Raw genomic sequence first — 18,995 nt, forward strand, 5'->3', positions numbered from 1 at the left:
CAAGCTTTCCTGCGAATTGACCTGTCAGGTCCACTTAGGAGCGAGGGGAAGGGAGCTGCTCCTTATTTTGCACACTAGGAGAGGCTTTCTGGTCCAAGCAGGAGAGGAGGAACTTGATTGCTAAGTTGAAAATTTCACACTCTCTCTCTCCTCATTTTGCAATGTTACAGACTTTCACTTTATCGAGTCAAGAAAGATGAGGCTGTGATGTACCGAGTTGCTGCTTTGAGTTTTGGCTATAAGCTTTAATGTGTAATCAGGAAGTAATGCACTGAAATTGCCCAAAGCCATCAGAGAAAGAAATTTCTGAATGAATGAATCAGAAAAATTCTGCTCCACAAAAGAGCCGCGAATCCCATCAGTAACTAAACTACATACAGATGACTATTTGCCACCTGAATTGGCTCCCAAAGTGGGGATCGGGACTATTCGAGACCCTCTGAGGGGTTGGGGGACCCTATGGTGGGGATCATGACATCAAGACATTATTTTTTAACAATTATAGCTGCCCTCCCACTGCCCTCACTGGCAAAACATATTTCTATAGAACTGGCCTCATGCCTGAATAGAGCGAAGAACATTGTTATAAACCCTTCCCATGAGAGTTCCCACTTCTTCCAACTTCTGCCCTCAGGCAAGAGATATCAGGCACAAATTCTCAGCACAAATTCTCTAAGCTAAATAGTCACATGACCTTTGACAATTGAATATTGTTTATTATAGTACTTTCTAATGTCTATTTTTTGTGTTTTTAATGCACCTTTCTCATGCTTAACAAAACTAATTAACTATTAGTTTAACTTGATCATTTTTTTGTGTGTAGTGATTCTGATTTGTGTGAAATTAGGTAAAAATAACAAAATAATGCGTTAAAATGAACCAGATTTTTATGATCTTATTCTTTATTTTGAATATGTGAGCAACACAATGCACATCTGCATTTAAACGTGAAGGCATAAAACATAAATTTAAACATAAAGGCTGTTACAAATCAAGAAGACAAAAGCAAACTTGTTCATTCTCTTGAAAAGCCAAGTTTAATTTAATTTGTTTACTCCAGAAAAGATTCTAAGTGCCACATATATTTGGCAATGAGAGGTCCAGATGTGTTTGGGGTCCAGTTAAAATTGTTAAAACCCCTGATCTAATCATTTTAAAGGTATGATCCATGAGTAAAAATAACAATACTTCCCACACACTGCCAACCCTGCAAAAATAGTTTATTAGAATTAGGTCTACGTTTCAGGGTATGATCCATAAAATTGTATTATTTTGACAGATGTTATCAGCTGTAAAACATTACATAAGTGGTAATGATTGTCCATCCAAGTCTATCTTAGATGGCAGACTCTGCTACACTGCCCCTCTCTACACAGCATTAAATTTATTGCTTATAAATGGTGGCAGTTTCTTGTGTTGTCCACATAATTTCATACTCAGAGAAGGCCAGATCAGCAGAGGCTTGTTATCCTCGAGCCTCAGCTTTTCTAACTTGGGAGGGGTGGGGTATGCACTTCTTAATGGTAGTAATTTCTAAAATGGCCTCAGCAGTTGATTTAAAGCTGGAGGAGAGACAGATCAGGCTGAGTTTTAACAGCGGGATGCCTCATCAGGAATATGCTGTGTGTGCTCACAGAGAATAGAGGGGCGTGTGTGGGCGGGACATCTTCATTTGCCTATGTATACCGCCTGCTGCCGTAATCAGTTTACCCATAACAGATTGGTTTCAGTCAGGGAGCTGGAAAACGAAGCCGGGAAATTGGGGTCAACACTCCTAACAATAGCAGTTAAGACAAGGAGGTAACCCAGTCGTCAACCCCCAATCCAATAACAAATAAATCCCGTTTTAAATTTCCTCTCTGTTTATGGCGTGGCACTAAAGCGAAGAGTTCATTCAATTAGACCTACTCCCATTAGTCCCTCCTCTTACACAGACTGTCTACTCCATGCACCGGCTCCATTCATCCCAATTAGTTAGTTAGCAGAAGCCAGCACAGTGCACCCGTGGGACCCTGCCCTCACAGCTATGGGGGGTATCAGGGAACACCCATCTTGAAAATGCACCTCCTCTCTCCGTTGTCCGACATTTAGCCAATAGCCATTATTCGAAAAATTGCTCTGTATCTATATTTCCATTAAGTAAAAAGCTGACAGCTTATTGCTCCACTACAGATCATCTGAAGTCACTAAAATAGTCTGTTGTCCATTAGGCTTTAGAACAATAAGCAATAAACTTGTTTCATCACCTAAATTAAACCAGAAAGAGACAGAAAACCTAATTACTCGGTTTGAAACAAGGACTGAAATTTGCAGCAAATGCAATTGAATAGTCTGGGTTGGCACGAGTCCAGACGGACGGTCCGCATTGCGTAGATAGAGAGGGGCTGACCTAAGGGGAATCGCACCATCAGCAGAGCTCAGAGCCATAAAAGAGTTTGGGTTCATGAGCTACAGTAGTAATTCTCTAAGTAGACGCTAAAAAATGTAGAGGAAGTTTTCTTGAGAAATGCAGCATGTTAATATGCAAGCAATATTTTAATGTGGGGGCCTTGAGAGAAGTAAATTTAGACTGAACTAAGAGCAGCCTAATGCTTCCCTGAGGGGGTGCTTAAAGGTGTGTATTTGGTTGAGATGGGTACAAAAGAAACATTTATTTGATGAATGTAACTGCAAAATGATAAATTTGATCTTTTTACATTATCCAGTGAACAGGAGCAGTATGGGAGACTGTGGACTGGAGTGTGTATTCTAACGACAGGGAGATTGCACTCTTTAGCCTTCCTGGTAATGTCTCTTCTGGAGAGGAGAATCTGACTTGACAATCAAACCTCAGATATAGGACGACTAACGTGGCTTCTTCCCCCTCCACTGGGAGCTCAATGGTTCATGGGAGTTTTCACAACCAGTCCACATGGTTTCTGGATCTGGGGAAGTGTTTTTACCGTGTCCTGTGTGGGATGTTCCGTTCATGTGGGGTTCAGTTGATTTTTGTTTTTTACAGACCTCTTCCCAGTGCAAAACTTAATTCACCGATCAACTCTAATCAATGTCCATGAGCTGTGTGTGGGTTTCTATGTTGGATGTCTTCTTGGTATTCCAAGCATGTCCCTCCAGGAGGAAGTCGTGGGGGGGACCTACACTGGAGGGAATATGTCTCCTGACTGGCCTGGGAATGGGGTCCCACCGGAAAAGGTTTAAAAAGATTTACAAAGAGTCTATATTTCTCAAATAGGAACAAAACGACTGTGTAAAGCCTGAACCAAGAACCTAGCTGCTTGCTAGAATGCTTGGTAAATGTTTTTTTATTTCTTTTTTCCTTTTTTATCATTAGTACGACCATAAACGATAAAAATAGGTCTTACAGACCTGTCAAAGGACTAAGAACATGCTTGATAAATGTGTTTGTATTCCATTCAACTTTCCTAAATATAAAAGGTGTACGTTCATACACGAGTACAAATAGATGCCTCCATCTATTTGTACCTGTGTCTATCAAGAGTTTACCGGTGCCTATCAAAAGTTAAACAAAAACAAAACGCTGAAGGAAGTGAAGGGGGATGTTTGGGTATCTCCACTGAGAGGGCTGCCCATATGACCAAAAATGTGTTCAAAAAGGCATTATTTATATTCTGAACACATAACTTCTCAAAGGTTTCCGTTCTTCAAAGCAATGTCAAGGCCTCTTCAATCTATTGGTAGACATTTAACAGTTACAGGTCAGCTTCCCTCTTTTTTACATTGTATAATGCTATTCAATGTTTTCAAGATAGTCATTTTATTTCTTTTTTAACATTTACACACGACAGGCTGGACAGATGGTAATTTCTGATTTCTGTGGATTGCCAAATGTTTGAAAGATGTGAATTAAACATGGAGTTATCCCAAACTGATCTAGTCTATAAATGCAAGATGAGCATAATTTTGACCCGTCTTCCCAAGGATTGATTTCAAAAATGGCAAAACTTTAAAAAGATTAATATGAAAATCTCTAGAGACAGCATCAGAGTTGACGAGCTGGTCATATCTGCACCCAGGCATTTGTTTGTTTCCCCAGCTCACCAGGGCCACCTGTGAGGGGAAAGCAGCATATATTGTATTTACCATCATAATGGCTTACACTTGTGTTGCACTTTATTAGCTTGAGTTGACAAGTTTCTAAAAGCAAAATCCCTTGATGGTAGTCATTATTCATTAATTCCACACTTGGAGGTGGTAAGCTGCTATTTCAGCCACAGCTGCACCACTAAAGCCAATCTGTGTCCATCTGGCCGATCCGACCCCGACAACCACCAAAATACTGGCTTCTTGTCTTTAAACTCCATCAGTATCAAAGTGTGTATTTTCACTCCTGCACAAGCTTTATTTTTATGCTTTGAATGACAATACTTTCATCAGTACATAATCTACTAACCTGTATTGTGCGTCCTTCATAGTTCTTAAACACAGCACCTCCCGAGTCACCTGCGAACAAACACAGCAAACAGAATTATTTCTCATTTAATTTTAGTACAGTACATAATTTATAAATAATCTTTAAATTGCTTACCTTTACATGATAGTTTGTCCACGTATGGAAATTGACCTCCAGTGCAGAGGAAGTTCTCTGTCACAGCTTGTGTTACATCAGTTGTTGTGATGTTGGGAGCTTTCAGCGCTTGATTTATGCAGTCGTGTCTCTTTAAGGGCCATAAGATTCAGGTGAATGTGGGAACGACAGCATCAACAGTAGCAGTTACTTAAATCACACTCACATCGTTACCCAGCTTCACATGGGCTTCCTTCTCCCTAAGATTAGTCTTTGTCAAAAATGTTACTTTGTCATGGTTTTTTAGTACAAAATCTTCTGCAATTAAAACCAAGACATAATGAAGTTTAAAATACTGAAAAGCTATACTTATAAACCTGAAATAGCATGTTTTTAATATGACAATGTGGCCCTTACCTTGTTGGTTGCAGGTGAAAGTCTTACTTATTGCTGCATTGGTCTCATCAGTACAGGGAAGGCAAATTGGTCTAAAAATAATAAAGAGTAAAAGGTTTAATTTTTGCTAGTACAAAGAAAAAGGTTAATGTGCACATAATAATAACGCACCTCAGAGAAATAGTTATTGGAACATCTTGTTGAAGTTCGATGAGAGCCACATCATAGTCATAAAACTCCGCCACGCCCTGGTCCACTTTAGCGCGAATGTTGTAGTCTGGATGTTTATGGACTCTTTCAACCTCTGCAACAAGAAACACTGTTACAACAGATCGGGATTCGCTCAATAAAATAAAGAAGTGACTAAAGACTGAGCGTGTAAGCTGCACACAAAGGGGGTCATTTATCAAGACAGGTGCAAACTAGACGGTGCAAGCTGAAAAAACAAAATATGCTGTTTTGTTGGTATGTTGCACTTGATTTATCATTTGATGTTACCTGTATTGCAACATTAGAGCACCAAATATGAGCGGTAAATAAGACAATGCTGCGTGAGTTAAAAAATCCATAAATGACTCGTCTGCTGATCCACTTTTGCTGCTCGCTTTGCACATGAGCAAACGCTTGGTAAATGACCCCCAAATTGTACCCTTGAACTGTGTTACCTAACAGATAGCCAGATGTCACCTCCAGTTTTGCTGTACTGCTCTCAGCTTTGAAGCAGTGAGCGGCAGTTAAGACGAAGCGAGGAGAAACCAAAGAGCCTAGGCAATATTCTGTTGTTCCATCCGTCTAAAGTTACAGAACAAATAACTAATGAACACGTATTTTAAAAAGAAAAACAAAACAAAACAAAAGATTATTATTTTAAACATTTTGTAATGAATTCAAAATTACCAATACTGAGATATATATGACCCAGGGGAACTTCTTCCTTTTTTCTTTGCTGTCATACAGATCTCCGTAGTCTTTGTAAAGGCCACACCTGCCCCTAACGTCCGACTCATCTGCACACGACAAATACATTAAATCAGTGTTGCACAGCAAGAAAAAGTGCTTACAGTACATATAACTGTAATAATGACCATATGACATATCTTGAGCCAAACTAAAGCTTGTAATTGTAACTGTTCAGTTGAGTTTGTTGAAAGACATTGTGATATTTCAACAGTGCAGTTACACTATGCAGTAATCTTTTCTTGCACTCTTGCACTCACCAATAATCTCGTCAAAAGTCAGCTGTAATTCTTCCAGATTCTGCAGTCTGTAGTAATGGCTCTTGCCGCCGGTCCCAACAGTAAGAGGCTTCAAATTTCCATCATAAATTGAAGAACCAATGCCAAACACATAAATGTCTGCAATAACAAGAGACACAAGACCTAACTTTCTAGTTTATAGACTATCAGACATAATATCATCAGAGATCACCCATCAGTAAGTCTACACAAATGACAACAAATGACAGCAAACAATTACCCATCCATTTCTAAAGCTGGTGTTACCCAAACCAGGGTAAGGTTTAGGACATAATATGTTCTTCTTACCAATGACAAAACCTCAGCTAGACCAAGTTAACATTTGTCAGGACTTGGCCCAGAAAAAAAAAGAGAGAAAACAACAACAAAACTCTAGGATTTGCCCAAAAAAAAAAAGTATGTAATAATTATTTTTTCCAATGGCTGCTTTTCCCCCCATACCCAAAATATGCATAATAGGGAAATCATCCAGGTAATTCCAGACACTGCTCTGTGGCTGTCCACAGATTGCCCCAGTGGTGTTGGAGGAAGGACATATTTTCTGCACACAAACATCATTAGCCTTTAAATTGCAAAAAAGCAGGAAGAGTCCGCTGCATATTATTATTATTCACAATACAACAAACAAAAATGAAACAACATGAGTAGCAGCGCACTGAAGGAAATGACATGAAGCTGTTTGACTCATTCTCACCGAGGTGTTCTTGTCTCTCCTGAGGTCGTTCCATGTAAACCATTGACTTTATGCGTTCAACAGTATCAGTCGGTGCACCTCCTGTATTATAACCACCTACAATTAAAAGATCAAATATTATGGTGTCATCAAAAACTATGATAATTGAAGAGTATCTAATATCTTAAAATAGTGTAATTACCATCTGTGAACAAAATAATCACATGATGATGCTCACTAAAACGTTTGTCCCGCTGCTTTATTGCACCCAGTTTAACCAAAAACTGATTAAAAACAGCGTTGATGTTTGTTCCATATTTATCTTCTCCTTCAAAACAATGAACAGTAAGTCAGACCCATTATGTATTATACATTACATAAAACATAACATGTGTTTGCTGTGACTCACTTTCAACATAAAAGTTCTCAAATGTATCCAAGAATTTCTTTAGTGGTGGTGGATTACCAGGCCCATAGAAATCTAAAATGTTAATGACTGTTTGGATTTTGGACGAGAAAAAAACTACTTCATATTTTGGATACACTGAGAAGTTTTCGATCTGTGGGCACAAAACATCACCTTACAAACACAGAATTATATAAATATTTACAGTATATATTAAGAAACAACTCGAGGGAGGCAATTCATAAATCAGTGCAAACATTTAGCAACATATTTATAACACACACTCCCTTCATATAAAGATAAAAGGATCTAGAAAACAGCAATACATTTATTCTTAAAAATGAGAAATTTCAGTCATTCAATATCATGCATATTTGGTCAGGATAGTGCATGTTAATGAACACACATGGGACTCATGCGCTGGATTGTATATGGACTAATTTGCAGTCATTGTCCCACAGGCATACTCTCAAACATGCCTATTATACGTGTTTTTAGTGGTAGGGAAAACTGGAGCATCCTGGGAAAACCTACAAGGACACAGGGAGAACATGCAAGCTCCACACTGAAAGGTTTTGTCCAGGGGGAAAGAAGGGAAACAAGCAAGATCACATCTTGTTCATATATAATCATATATGTTGTAACGGATCAACTTGATCTAGGAATAGTTTAACCTCGATGATTGGACTTTAGAAAATATACTCTATTATTGACTGCATATAAATCAATCAACAATTAATTAATCTTTTTATGTTTTCCATTTTGTCTTGTGCTCAATTTTGATTTCACTTCCAACATCCACATTTACATTTACAAATACAAAAAGAACTGAAAACTCCTTTATTTTATAGTTTGCTATCAACATAGCTGTCAGTAGGAGTTTGTGTCTTTAAAATAGGGTAATTAATTAAGTCATATCTTTATTCAACATGCACATCACTATGTGCATATAGTGTATAGATTACCTTTTTAATAAGCGTAATGATGGCTGCTTTGGCATTTAGAAAATCAAGCTCGTCAATGCTTTCAGAAACATCCACAGCAATGAAGATGTTGAGTGTCCCATTGCGTGTTAACTTGATGGACCGTCCTTGCTGTGTTTCATCTGAGCAAAAGAAGCACAGTGAGAAAGAAGCACTGACAAAGGCAGCGTCAAACTTGCTACTTACTAACTAAGTTTGAGGAAAGAGTGTTCATGATATCCCCACCGAAAGCCTCTGAAACCTCCCATGGTGAGTCGTACGTGTGCTTGTCTGCCAAAACGGGAAAGCTCAGAAAATTACGACGAAATAATTTAACAATTGTAATTGTTTTTGTAAAAATGTCTGACCTCAACTGAAAAAAAGCATGTATATATTTTTCAATCATTAATGTGATATTAATAGAAGAAAGTTTTGTTCCTACAGTAACAGGACGGCTCGCTGCCGCTCCAGTGGCCGTTCAACTGACACTCTCTTTCCTCGGAGCCCATCAAAATCATTTTGCTTCTGCATTTGAACATCACTTTATCTCCAATGTTAAAAGAGTTTCCAGACCTCATGCCCCCAGGCGGGACACCGGGATCGGGACAATCTCCAGCTGCAATACAAACAAACTATAAATATGCGGTAATAAATATTTATACAAATATAATATAATGTTTTGAGCATTATATTATATTGAGCATCTGGTAATAATTCCTTACAATCATGCCGACACACTGGATTTGAACCACTCCACTTCCCATTTTCCAAACAGGTGCGCCGGAAAGGACCATGTAACGTGTATCCTGAGTAGCAGTTGTAAGTGATTTTGCTTTCATAATAATACTTCCTATTTTCATGTATTGGCAAAATATGTCCGTTTTGTAGGACGGTTGGATCTGGACATTCAACCCCTGGGAAAACAAGTCAGAGGGTGAGAAGCAATTTTACTATCAATCAATCAATGGTTTTGTATAGCCCAATATCACAACAGCCCTGCCTCACAGGGCTGCAACTAAACATTAAGGCAATAAAACAGAACAGTTTCATGTCAGGTTTGTTGTAATTGTTTCATTATTGTGGTTGAAAAGGTCGGAGGTTCAGGCCCAGCTCAAAACGACACTTGAAGCTCTGTCTGAACCAACTGTGCCACATCTCAGTCAGCCCCAGTCGAGTGTGGTAATTTATCAGAATCAAGTGTGGGTCATAAAAGAAGAATGCAATAATGGTGCGGTTTGAGTAAAGGCATTATATTCTAAATGTAAGTCTGTGATCACTATGGGATTGACCTTAGGACAGCCAAGTCTTTCTTTGTAAAGATGTCCTAATAGTAGAGCATATAAATTACTCACGTTTGCATCTTGACCTCCTGTGTTCAGGGGTCCACCGGTTGTCTGCGTGACACCTGTAGGCCAGCTCTGGATAGGGGTAGTAGCCCATGGGACAATGGTATCGAAGCATGCTGTCCACATTTTGCCCGTTTGACAAATTGAATGTACCGCCTTCAATCTCCATCCCACCCAGGGGGCATTCACACCAAACAGCATCTCCTAAACAATGCAGACATTTTTAGCCAAAATACGATGAGCAGTTAACTTCATGATCAGGCAACATAGTGTTCCCCGTCCCCGTAGACTGTAAAAGCCCCCCTGACTGACTTCACCTTGATTCCTTATCAAGACCATACTGAGAGAAATTCACTTAGATGTGCTTGAACCAATTTTCTAGCACTGTGCACAAAACCCAAATTCTAAACTCAAGTATCTATAAAATAAACTTACCTTGGATAAGAAGACATAAAAGTGAAAAAAAACAGCTCCACTGAATAGAAAATGCCATTATCTCCCTTTAACCCGAAATATCCCAGTGTTTCAGAATGATGAAGTGCTGGCAAAAGCAACGCTGAACTCCACCCACTCGATTACTCATTACCTATCACAAACAAATATAAATCGATGAAGCTGACACAAAGTATCTTAAAGTCAGGTCATCAAACTCTGCATCTGTTTGCTGACAGTAAATGGATCTGGCAAAACTCTCAATTAAAACAAAGCTCAAAGTGCGGCGCTCGGAAACTTTTTTGTAGGCCCTCAGATTTCTTTTGGATTTGTGACATGCTGCCAGAGCTGCTATACTTTTTCTACTAAGTTTAATCATTTTACATGATTAAAACCTCCAAAAAACATTTTAGTACGGTATGGTTGAAGGGTTTAAAACAATCAAACTCACTGATGTGTGTGATCCATTCCACGCTTCAATATGTGGTCCACAATGAAAAAAAGTCTGCGCACCAGTTTGGACAGAATAATTGCAGCATAATGTTCATTTCATGTTTTTTGTCTTTTGCTCTATCAATTGAGTCCCTTCAAATGACCGAGACACACACAGAAAATTGCGAATGTGTTTTTAAGTATATTTTGCCCTTTCTCCCAGTCTGTTAAAAAATTACAAAGATACATTTTTAATTTTAAGTTTATTCCATTTGTCCAAATATGGTAAATGGTCTCAACTTATATAGCGCTTTTCTTCCTTCATCAGGCATACTTATACACACTCTCATTTATATACCAGTGTATGCAGACACTTGAGGCAAGGTGTGTGAAGTGTTTTGCCCAAGGACACAATGACAATGTGCATCTTCAGGAGCTGGGATTCAAATCCCTGACCTTCCGATCACGAGATGGCCAGCTCAACCTACTGCGCCACTGTCGCCCCATAGTTAAGTTAATATTTACAACAAACAAAAGTAAAGAGTAGGAGGGCTTTAATTTCGATCATTTGTCCAAAGACATCAAAACATCACAGCTGGACTGGCACAAATATAATGATCACGTGGGTCCTAATCTACAAACACAAGTGGAGCATAATCCTGATACGTTTTCCCAAGGATGGACTTCAGGAAATCCACAACTTTGAAAATATTCAGATGAAAATCTCTCGAGTCCCCGTCTGAAAGCACTTTGGTTGTTTTGCCACAATTGTCCATGACTTTGTTTCCCCAACTGACCAAGCCGACCTGTCAAAATAATATTCATGTATATATTACAAATGATACCAGCAAATCACTTTTTGTTAGTGATGAAATCATGGTGAAGAACTCATTACTTGTATTGTTCGACGAAGGTAGTTTTTAAACACAGCCCCTCCAGAGTCACCTAACAGAAAGATGCATTAATCTATGGTCAGTACATAATTTAGCACGTTCTCTTTTGATTTTGTGGTGATTGTACCTCTGCATGCTATATGATCTGCTTCATTATCATTCCCACCGGTGCAGAAGAAGTTTTTATTTACAACCATGGACGCATTTGTCGTTGTGATCCCATCCGCGCTGAGTGCTTTTTCAATGCAGGTTGGTCTCTACAGAAACACGTTACATTTGAGTAAGAGGCATTTATGGCAGAAACAGATCAATGAATTTATATACACATTTTTAATACGTACGTTTGAGCCAAGCTTTATGCGGGCAACTTTTTTAAAGAAGTTTGTCTTTGTCAAAAAGTTTACCATTTCATTGTTTGTTATCAGAAACTGTTCTATATTAAACAGAAAAAATATATTACAGTTGAGAGATACCAAAAGAAAACAAATACAAGTTCACACAAATTTAACTAAACAATGAGGAAAAATACAAAACAATTGTTAATCTTGTCAATTATTGTATTGTTGTGTGATGTGACAACTCTCACCTTGCTCCTTACAAGGTATTTTCTTTCCTAATGCACCTTCTGTTTCCTCAGTGCAAGGAAGGCAAATTGTTCTGGAAATAAAGGCGACAATTAGTTGTGTAAAATAACCAGTTTCTTGACAGTCTACCTTGGGATATGTTTTGAATCTGCCGTATTTACACCAAATCCAAGCTCACCTCACGGAATGAGAGATTGGCACATCTTCTGTGAGTTCAATGAGAGCAACGTCATAGTCATAAAACTCCCGTATGCCTTCTTTTACTTTGGCTGATATATTGTACCGTGGATGTATGTGTGTCTCTTTAACTTCTACAACAGATCGAAACATTCAATTGAAGCTGAATACAGAGAACAAAAATATGTGTAAAATTCTGTACTATTACTTATTCCCAGCTGAAGGCCGTCAGTGAGCTCCACTGTGGTTTCTTTAATTAGTCCGGGAACTGTGAAACAGTGGGCAGCAGTCAGTACAAAACGCGGGGAAACCAGGGAGCCGAGACAGGATGACGCTGTCCCACTGGTGGTCTAACAACAAGAAATGGTTACAATAGGTAAGGTTAATAGAAGCTTTCCATTATGTACTGAAATATATAACATAATCAAGTTATTGAAGACGAAGAAAAAATTCACCACAATTTTTACAATCATGACCCAGGGATTCTGCTCCCTTTTGGTTTTGTCTTCTGACCCGTCTATATACTGACCACACAAGCTCCTGATGTCTTCTTCATCTGCATACAAAAAAAAAGTGTTTATGTTAAGCGTTGGCAATAAAATACTGCTACTGTAATCATGTAATGTGAACATGAATAAAATAGACAAAGCCCCAGGCACAAAAACATGACTGCACTCTCCTGTACTCACTTATCATCTGATCAAATGTGTCACGCAAGTCAGTGTCATTGGCTAATCTGAAGTAATGCTTTCCTCCTGTCCCATATGTGAGGGGGTTGATGTTGCGATCATAGATACGCGTGCCAACGCCAAACACATAAATGTCTGAAATATAAGAGGAAGAGAAGTTGTTGAACAAATGGTGCAATGTTAGAATTAATTAACATGTGGCGCTTACCAAGATGTTCTTCTCTCCCTGGCTGATTCATCAAAACCATTTCCTTAATACGATCAACATTTGCAGTGGGCTTACCTCCCATGTTATACCCACCTGCGTATAAACATATATCATAATAATCATAATATAGTTTTAGAAACTAACACTACATTAACACATTGACTTATACATACCATCTGTAAAAAGGATGATGACATGCTGATGTTTTGCAAAGTTTTTGGCATGTCGTGTTTTAATAGCAGATATTTTCTCAGCGATTTTCGCAAAGACCGCATTGAGATTAGTTCCAGTTTTCTCTCTCTCTTTAAAATACACACACTAGTTAAACACTACCATGACCCTCAAATAAGAATGAATTATCAGCATCACACACTTGTTATTGTACGGTTCAAACGCTCTACTAATTCAGCCAAAGGCCTGGTATTGTTGCCAAAAAATGATAAGATGTTGATGATTTCAATAGGTTTTGAGGAGAAAAATTGGACGTCATAGTTTGGAGTCACGGGGAAGGATGCAATCTGTGGGTGAAAAAAGTAAAGATGAGGAGATAGACCACTACAAAATATTTTGTTAATACGCTTAATCTTATTTTTACTTATTGATCTCAAAGTGCTTATTTTGTTGGATAATCGATGTGTTCGCCAAGAAGCAGCAGTCGCATCGGCAAGAGGCCAATGGATCGCGGCCAAAAAGCTTAAGTAATGCATGCAGCTTTGTCTGTTATAATGCAGTGCTACTAAACTAATCTTATGTGGCGATTTTTATTCAACCACACAATTTAGAGAACCCCACAATATGCCAGTCACACTTGAACAAATAAAAGCATTGATTAAATGTCCAACCTCAGTTTACAGCTCTGACCATGTTCTCAGTCAGCAACTACCAACATATTCATAAAACTTGGCCATCCAAACACTAAGTCCTAACGCAAAAATGCTGACTGGAGACAACATGACATATTACACATTATTGCATTAAGAAGTGAAAAGAAGCAAAGTGGAGCGCCAATTCCCTAGAAGAACTCTCAATGATTAAAAACACAAAGTGAAAAAGACAAAAGGAGAAATCTGGTAAAAAAATACAAATAAAAAAATAAATAAATGTCACCTTCTCAATAAGTTTAATCATTGCCTCTTTGGCATTCTTAAAATCTGCATCCTTGATGCTCGAAGAAACATCCAATGCAATGTATATGTTAAGTATCCCACTTTTGGTTAGCTTGATTATTCTCCCTTCCTGTGTGACATCTGAATGAGAAAGAAAAACTCATAATCATATAATACATTCATGGAAAACAACAGAAAATCTCTGTGTCTATACTTACTTGTTTCTGTCTGCAAAGATGCAAAAGTGTTTTTTATTCCATCAGTAAATTCCTGTGAAACCTCCAGAGGTGTGTCATAAGTGTGTTGGTCTGCAAGATGAAGCAAAGAAATTTGATGTTTGTCGGTTCTACTTAAATTGAGATCTCACCAAAATGTATCAAAAATGCATTTTGAGAAAAAGGCCTTAAATTTACAATTTTGTCTTGAATCCATGACGAAATGCTGAAATTGGTGCAGTATGTAAAAAAGAAAAATATTGTGTAAATTAGGCAATTCATTATTTTAATCCAGGTGAACATTTATATACTAAGAGAGTAAACTAACCCAAAAGAAATTGGTCATACCGCTTTTGCTATGCCCAATCCCGTCAGACCTTGGAAGCTAAGCAGGGAAGGGCCTGGTCGGTACTTGGATGGGAGACCATTTGGTAACACCAGGAAGCCTCGCGAATGTAGTGAGTGAGTGAGTGAGTGAGTGGTTGGTGGTGGTCGGAGGGGCCGATGGCGCAAACTGGCTGCCTCGCTTCCGTCAGTCTACCCCAGGGCAGCTGTGGCTACAATAATAGCTTACCACCACCGAGTATGGAGTGAACGAATAGTGCAATGTAAAGCGTCTTTGAGTGTCCAGAAAAGTGCTATATAAAACCAATGCATTATTATTATTATTATTATTATTAATAAATTAAACTGAATGTGCATCCCTTGTTCCATTTACACACACAACGCAGTTTTGTCTGCTTCTTACAGTAGCATGTTGGCTCTTTGCCGCTCCACTGACGATCCTCCTTACATACTCTTTCCTCTGAACCAATTAAGATCATGTGATTGTCATTGCATGTGTATATCACTTTTTCTCCTATATCAAAGACGGAGCCAGTCCGGGAGGCACCCGGTGGGATCCCAGGGTCAGAACAGTGAGCTCCAGCTGTAATGACAAATGGGGACATTGAACAGAAAAGCAAACATGAAGAAAAACATAGTGAAATAATCTCTTTACATTCACGACGGCACACGGGATGAGGACCACTCCATTTCCCACTTGATAAACAGGTGCGATTCATCGGCCCATAAAGTGTGTATCCTTCGTAGCACTCGTATGTGATCTGGTCTTGATAAAAGTATTTCGGCTCATTGGGCAAGACGTTGCAATTTTCAAGGACAGTTGGATCTGGGCATTCAACCTCTATCAAAACAACACAATATTTAGTCAGATGTCTTATAAAATGTAGCCAAGAGTTGTCACCTTACTTACGTTTACATCTAGTTCTTTTGGGAAGAGGTTCCCATGAGCCGTAGGTACAGACATGCGCCAAATCAGGGTATGAGTAGAAACCTTCTTCACATTGGTATTTGAGTGTGCTGCCTTCCTCGAGCCCGTTAGACAGTGTGTAATTTACATCTTTAAATCTTAAATTTTCCTCTGTGCAACGACCCCAAACTAGAACTCCTGATCAAAGTCAACAACAAAATTGAGTTGAGACCAAAACACGTTGTATTTACTTGGTAATTTATCAAAATCAAAAGTATGCTAAAATTAAATTTACTATTAAAAATTAAATTCTTACCTTGGTTGAAGAGACAAAAAAGTGCTGTAAATCTGCACCAGTGGATAAAAGGCTTCATTCTGACCATGGACAAGACTAAAGCAGCAGATTTGACCAAGGCTACACCTCAAAAAGAGCTCTGACAGAAACTCAGAGTGATGGGAAACTTAGCTCAGTCTGTTACTGATTAACTGCATCACAAAAAACAGAAATCAATATGTGATGCGGAAAATCTGTGCAATTTTAAGTGAATTTTAGTAGTAATAATAAATAGGTTACTGCCTTCAGTATATTGTACAACAGACATTTGCGATAAAAGATTAATAATTTATAACTTATGTAACACTTCAATTGATCGTCCGGCATGCGGCTTTAATAATAATAAACTACAAGAAAAACCTCATGTGTGTCTAAACCTTAAAAAAAGAAGTTACCGGTAATGGGAATGTAGCAACAGTGTTTTTTTTCCTGCAATGTGCTCTCAAAGCAAGTGATAAAATATTTGCTTGTGCAACAAAACAAACTCTTGCTTCACCATTTCCCAAAAGTCAGTCACATAGTTTGTCCTCATGTGGTATTGACCAGCCCATTCGACCATTGATAAAGCAATCCCAACAGAATGATGTAGGTGATCTAGTGAATACATTTCTCCATTTACTTGCAACCGATTGATTGAGCCAGTATTGATCTTTTACATAAACGTGTTGATGAATCACTTTCAAACCACTGCAGGAAGTCAGTCATCTCATGATGTAGCTATGCCCCTAAGCATGTCTTGATATTAAATATGTTTGTACTTGGAAACAGTTCATGATCCATTTTACCCTTAATTATACGTTAATAACTCAGGTGGGGCACAGCAAGGTTGATTTATCCACTGTTCAAACATGATATAGCATATTTTTATTTCATTTTTTGCACACATTTCTGATTAACATACTTAATTAACATACTTAATTAACATACTTAACATACTTAATTTATGAATATTATTGACCAAATTGCTGTCAAATCTGCTGCTGCAGTACCATCTTCTGTGTGAACCATGAACATGGATCTGGAGTCTAGACCATAGACTGTAAAAAATAATAGTCTAGACCAGGGGTGTCCAAACTTTTTTCACTGAGGTCCACATACAGAAAATTGTACAACTGGGCGCACTCTGTCGAGGTCAGATATATAACGTCACCTCATTTGTATAAAATTTAGCAAATAAATAAAATGTTAACTATGCTCAGTGTTTCCTAGGCTACAGATTTCTAGACTGTTGTGGGAGAGAGCGTCCCCTTGGGGGGGGTCCTGGGATCTCCCGGGAGATTTTTTTTTTTTAAATTTAGATGCGTTTTCCTGCATTCTGGTGCATTTTAAGCATTACATAATAACTATTTCTGGCTATTATGTACGAAGGAGCATTGTAGTCAGTGAAAAAACAACAACTCTGTTTTCACGAGAAAAGTTCTGTTTTAACGTGCAAAATAAATCCTGCTTTAACGAGAAAAGTTCCTCTAAGCAAAGTCCAGTATCCACTGTCTGTTTTACAAGAACTAGCATAAGCTGAATAGGGTTTCACTATCTCTGCCGACGCGAAAATGTCACAATTAAGCAGTTTAATTAGCTTTTATTTTGATTTAGGCTTACGCCATAGCGGATCACTGCTGGGAACCCTTCACTCTCGTGGACCAACGCGCTTTACTGGAACAGCATGTTGGCTCCATGGATGGCTCTCTGTTTTGATTGCGCCTCTCGGAGAATATCACGTTGATTTCAATAAAACATTGTTTAACTCTAAACAAAACTTTACTCGTAAAAACAGAATTTATTTTGCTCATAAAAACAGAACTTTTCTCGTAAAAACAGAACTTTTCTTGTTAAAACAGACTTTTTTTTTTCACTGACAACAATGCTCCTTCGTAATTATGCTTCTATGAAAAGAATAATTTCTCGTTGATATAGGCCTACACACAGTGGCGGCTCCAGACAATTTTGATTGGGGGGGCAATGGGGGGTCCTGGTCATTTCAAGGGGGGTCTCATGAAAACCAACAAAAAATATAGTGGACACGGCTAATAACTGCATATTACTGCTACTAAACCATAAAAACAACACAGCAGATCAACTACTTTGTTAATGAATCAATTGCAGTTTGCAAAAAATATGCTCGAACTTTAATTGCCATATTCACGCCCATGACACATAATAGTGGGTGCAGCGAAGTTCATGGGGTGTTGCAGGGATTCTTATGTTTATATATTTTTTTATGTGTCAAATAAATTATTAAATATTATTAGGGCCGGGAATCGATTTTTACAAAATGTTTACAAATTTATTGCAAATCTAATTATAAATGCCTTCATGAACTGCCTAAAATCTCCTGACTAGAATTTACTTTGGCTTTGAAAAAGGCCAAAACATTTCTCTTCAGTCTGTGAGCCTGCCCTTGCTGTGCTGGTCCTCAGTGAGGGTCACCAGTTATCACACTGAAAAGCAGGACTGTAACTTTAAGCTCTTTCACATTATGCGGTCATAATGCATTTGGTGGTAACAGGTCTCTATGGTAACGCTGAGGGGAGGGGCTGACTCGCTCTCTCATTTGGTCCATGTTGTGAAGAACTCAAACAAACGGAGTGATGAATGCGTGGTACCTGTGGTAGCCTACCTGTCTCTTCCCTTCTGTTCAGGGCGCTCGCTCTGTGCGTGTCAGCGGCAGCCTAGTTGTGTGGTCGGAGTGAGCGCGCTGAGCTGCCCCTGTAAGCAGCAGCTGACCCGGGGCAGGCGGGCCAGGGCACAGCCCGGTCAAAGCAAAAGGTGGACGTTGTGTCGGTAAGCGACAGTAACGAGTCAAAATGAACACGCGGTTTGTGCGTGATCCTGATTCCGCTGTGGAGTTTACAGACTTCCATCTGCCCGGTGCACTTTCATTAACGTCGCTGCAACTGCTTTCTCCCTCTGTCAGCCCCGCGCTCAGCGCATGTTGTAAACAGCGAGACATGCAGGTCTCGTGACAGTCACTGCGCACGAGAGACGGACACAGCAGCGGAGATCATCAGGCCCGTCATTTTCACGGAGGAGGGATTTATATATATTTAATCAAGAAGGGGTTGGGGGGGTCTAATGGGGGGTCAAGGCGTTTTTTGGGAGGGTCTTGAGA

The 18,995-nt window shown here is 38.9% G+C and overlaps 2 protein-coding genes and 1 long non-coding RNA gene across 3 annotated transcripts; all 3 read right to left on the reverse strand.

The window, feature by feature from the left end:
* Window positions 1-3,736: 3,736 nt before the first annotated feature.
* On the reverse strand, window positions 3,737-10,059 carry LOC306970761 (complement factor B-like). Its single transcript, XM_079566789.1, has 18 exons — window positions 10,000-10,059; window positions 9,571-9,768; window positions 8,941-9,132; window positions 8,661-8,834; window positions 8,426-8,509; window positions 8,222-8,361; window positions 7,260-7,410; window positions 7,053-7,178; window positions 6,872-6,967; window positions 6,139-6,276; window positions 5,819-5,928; window positions 5,587-5,713; window positions 5,093-5,225; window positions 4,943-5,013; window positions 4,752-4,843; window positions 4,547-4,676; window positions 4,412-4,461; window positions 3,737-4,068 (listed from the first exon to the last, which is right to left on the reverse strand). Exons 1-18 carry the CDS (start codon window positions 10,055-10,057, stop codon window positions 3,892-3,894), a joined length of 2,247 nt encoding a protein of 748 aa, XP_079422915.1. The 5' UTR covers window positions 10,058-10,059; the 3' UTR covers window positions 3,737-3,891.
* Window positions 10,060-11,025: 966 nt separating this feature from the next.
* LOC306970762 (complement factor B-like) lies at window positions 11,026-15,602 on the reverse strand. The gene is made up of 12 exons (XM_079566790.1): window positions 15,556-15,602; window positions 15,301-15,486; window positions 15,049-15,228; window positions 14,304-14,393; window positions 14,087-14,226; window positions 13,365-13,497; window positions 12,084-12,216; window positions 11,908-11,978; window positions 11,726-11,754; window positions 11,449-11,578; window positions 11,324-11,373; window positions 11,026-11,234 (listed from the first exon to the last, which is right to left on the reverse strand). Exons 2-12 carry the CDS (start codon window positions 15,362-15,364, stop codon window positions 11,058-11,060), a joined length of 1,197 nt encoding a protein of 398 aa, XP_079422916.1. The 5' UTR covers window positions 15,365-15,486; window positions 15,556-15,602; the 3' UTR covers window positions 11,026-11,057.
* On the reverse strand, window positions 12,598-13,073 carry LOC306970626. Its single transcript, XR_013793414.1, has 3 exons — window positions 12,980-13,073; window positions 12,772-12,906; window positions 12,598-12,638 (listed from the first exon to the last, which is right to left on the reverse strand). It is a non-coding gene; the product is annotated as an uncharacterized lncRNA (long non-coding RNA).
* Window positions 15,603-18,995: the final 3,393 nt, after the last annotated feature.

This window comes from Gobius niger, assembly GCF_951799975.1.
Source record: "Gobius niger genome assembly, chromosome: 11".
NCBI classification, from domain to species: Eukaryota; Metazoa; Chordata; class Actinopteri; order Gobiiformes; family Gobiidae; genus Gobius; species Gobius niger.

Excerpts from the sequence above, each read along its gene's own strand:
- LOC306970761 (XM_079566789.1), bottom strand. The coding sequence starts at position 10,057 with ATGGCATTTTCTATTCAGTGGAGCTGTTTTTTTTCACTTTTATGTCTT. Across the intron at positions 5,014-5,092 it reads CCAATAACTATTTCTCTGAG|ACCAATTTGCCTTCCCTGTA; the intron begins GTGCGTTATTAT and ends TATTATTTTTAG. Across the intron at positions 4,844-4,942 it reads TTTCACCTGCAACCAACAAG|AAGATTTTGTACTAAAAAAC; the intron begins GTAAGGGCCACA and ends TTTTAATTGCAG.
- LOC306970762 (XM_079566790.1), bottom strand. The coding sequence starts at position 15,364 with ATGAATCGCACCTGTTTATCAAGTGGGAAATGGAGTGGTCCTCATCCC. Across the intron at positions 14,394-15,048 it reads CAAAGAGCCAACATGCTACT|ACCAACACACTTATGACACA; the intron begins GTAAGAAGCAGA and ends TTCATCTTGCAG. Across the intron at positions 11,579-11,725 it reads TGATAACAAACAATGAAATG|AGACCAACCTGCATTGAAAA; the intron begins GTAAACTTTTTG and ends GTGTTTCTGTAG.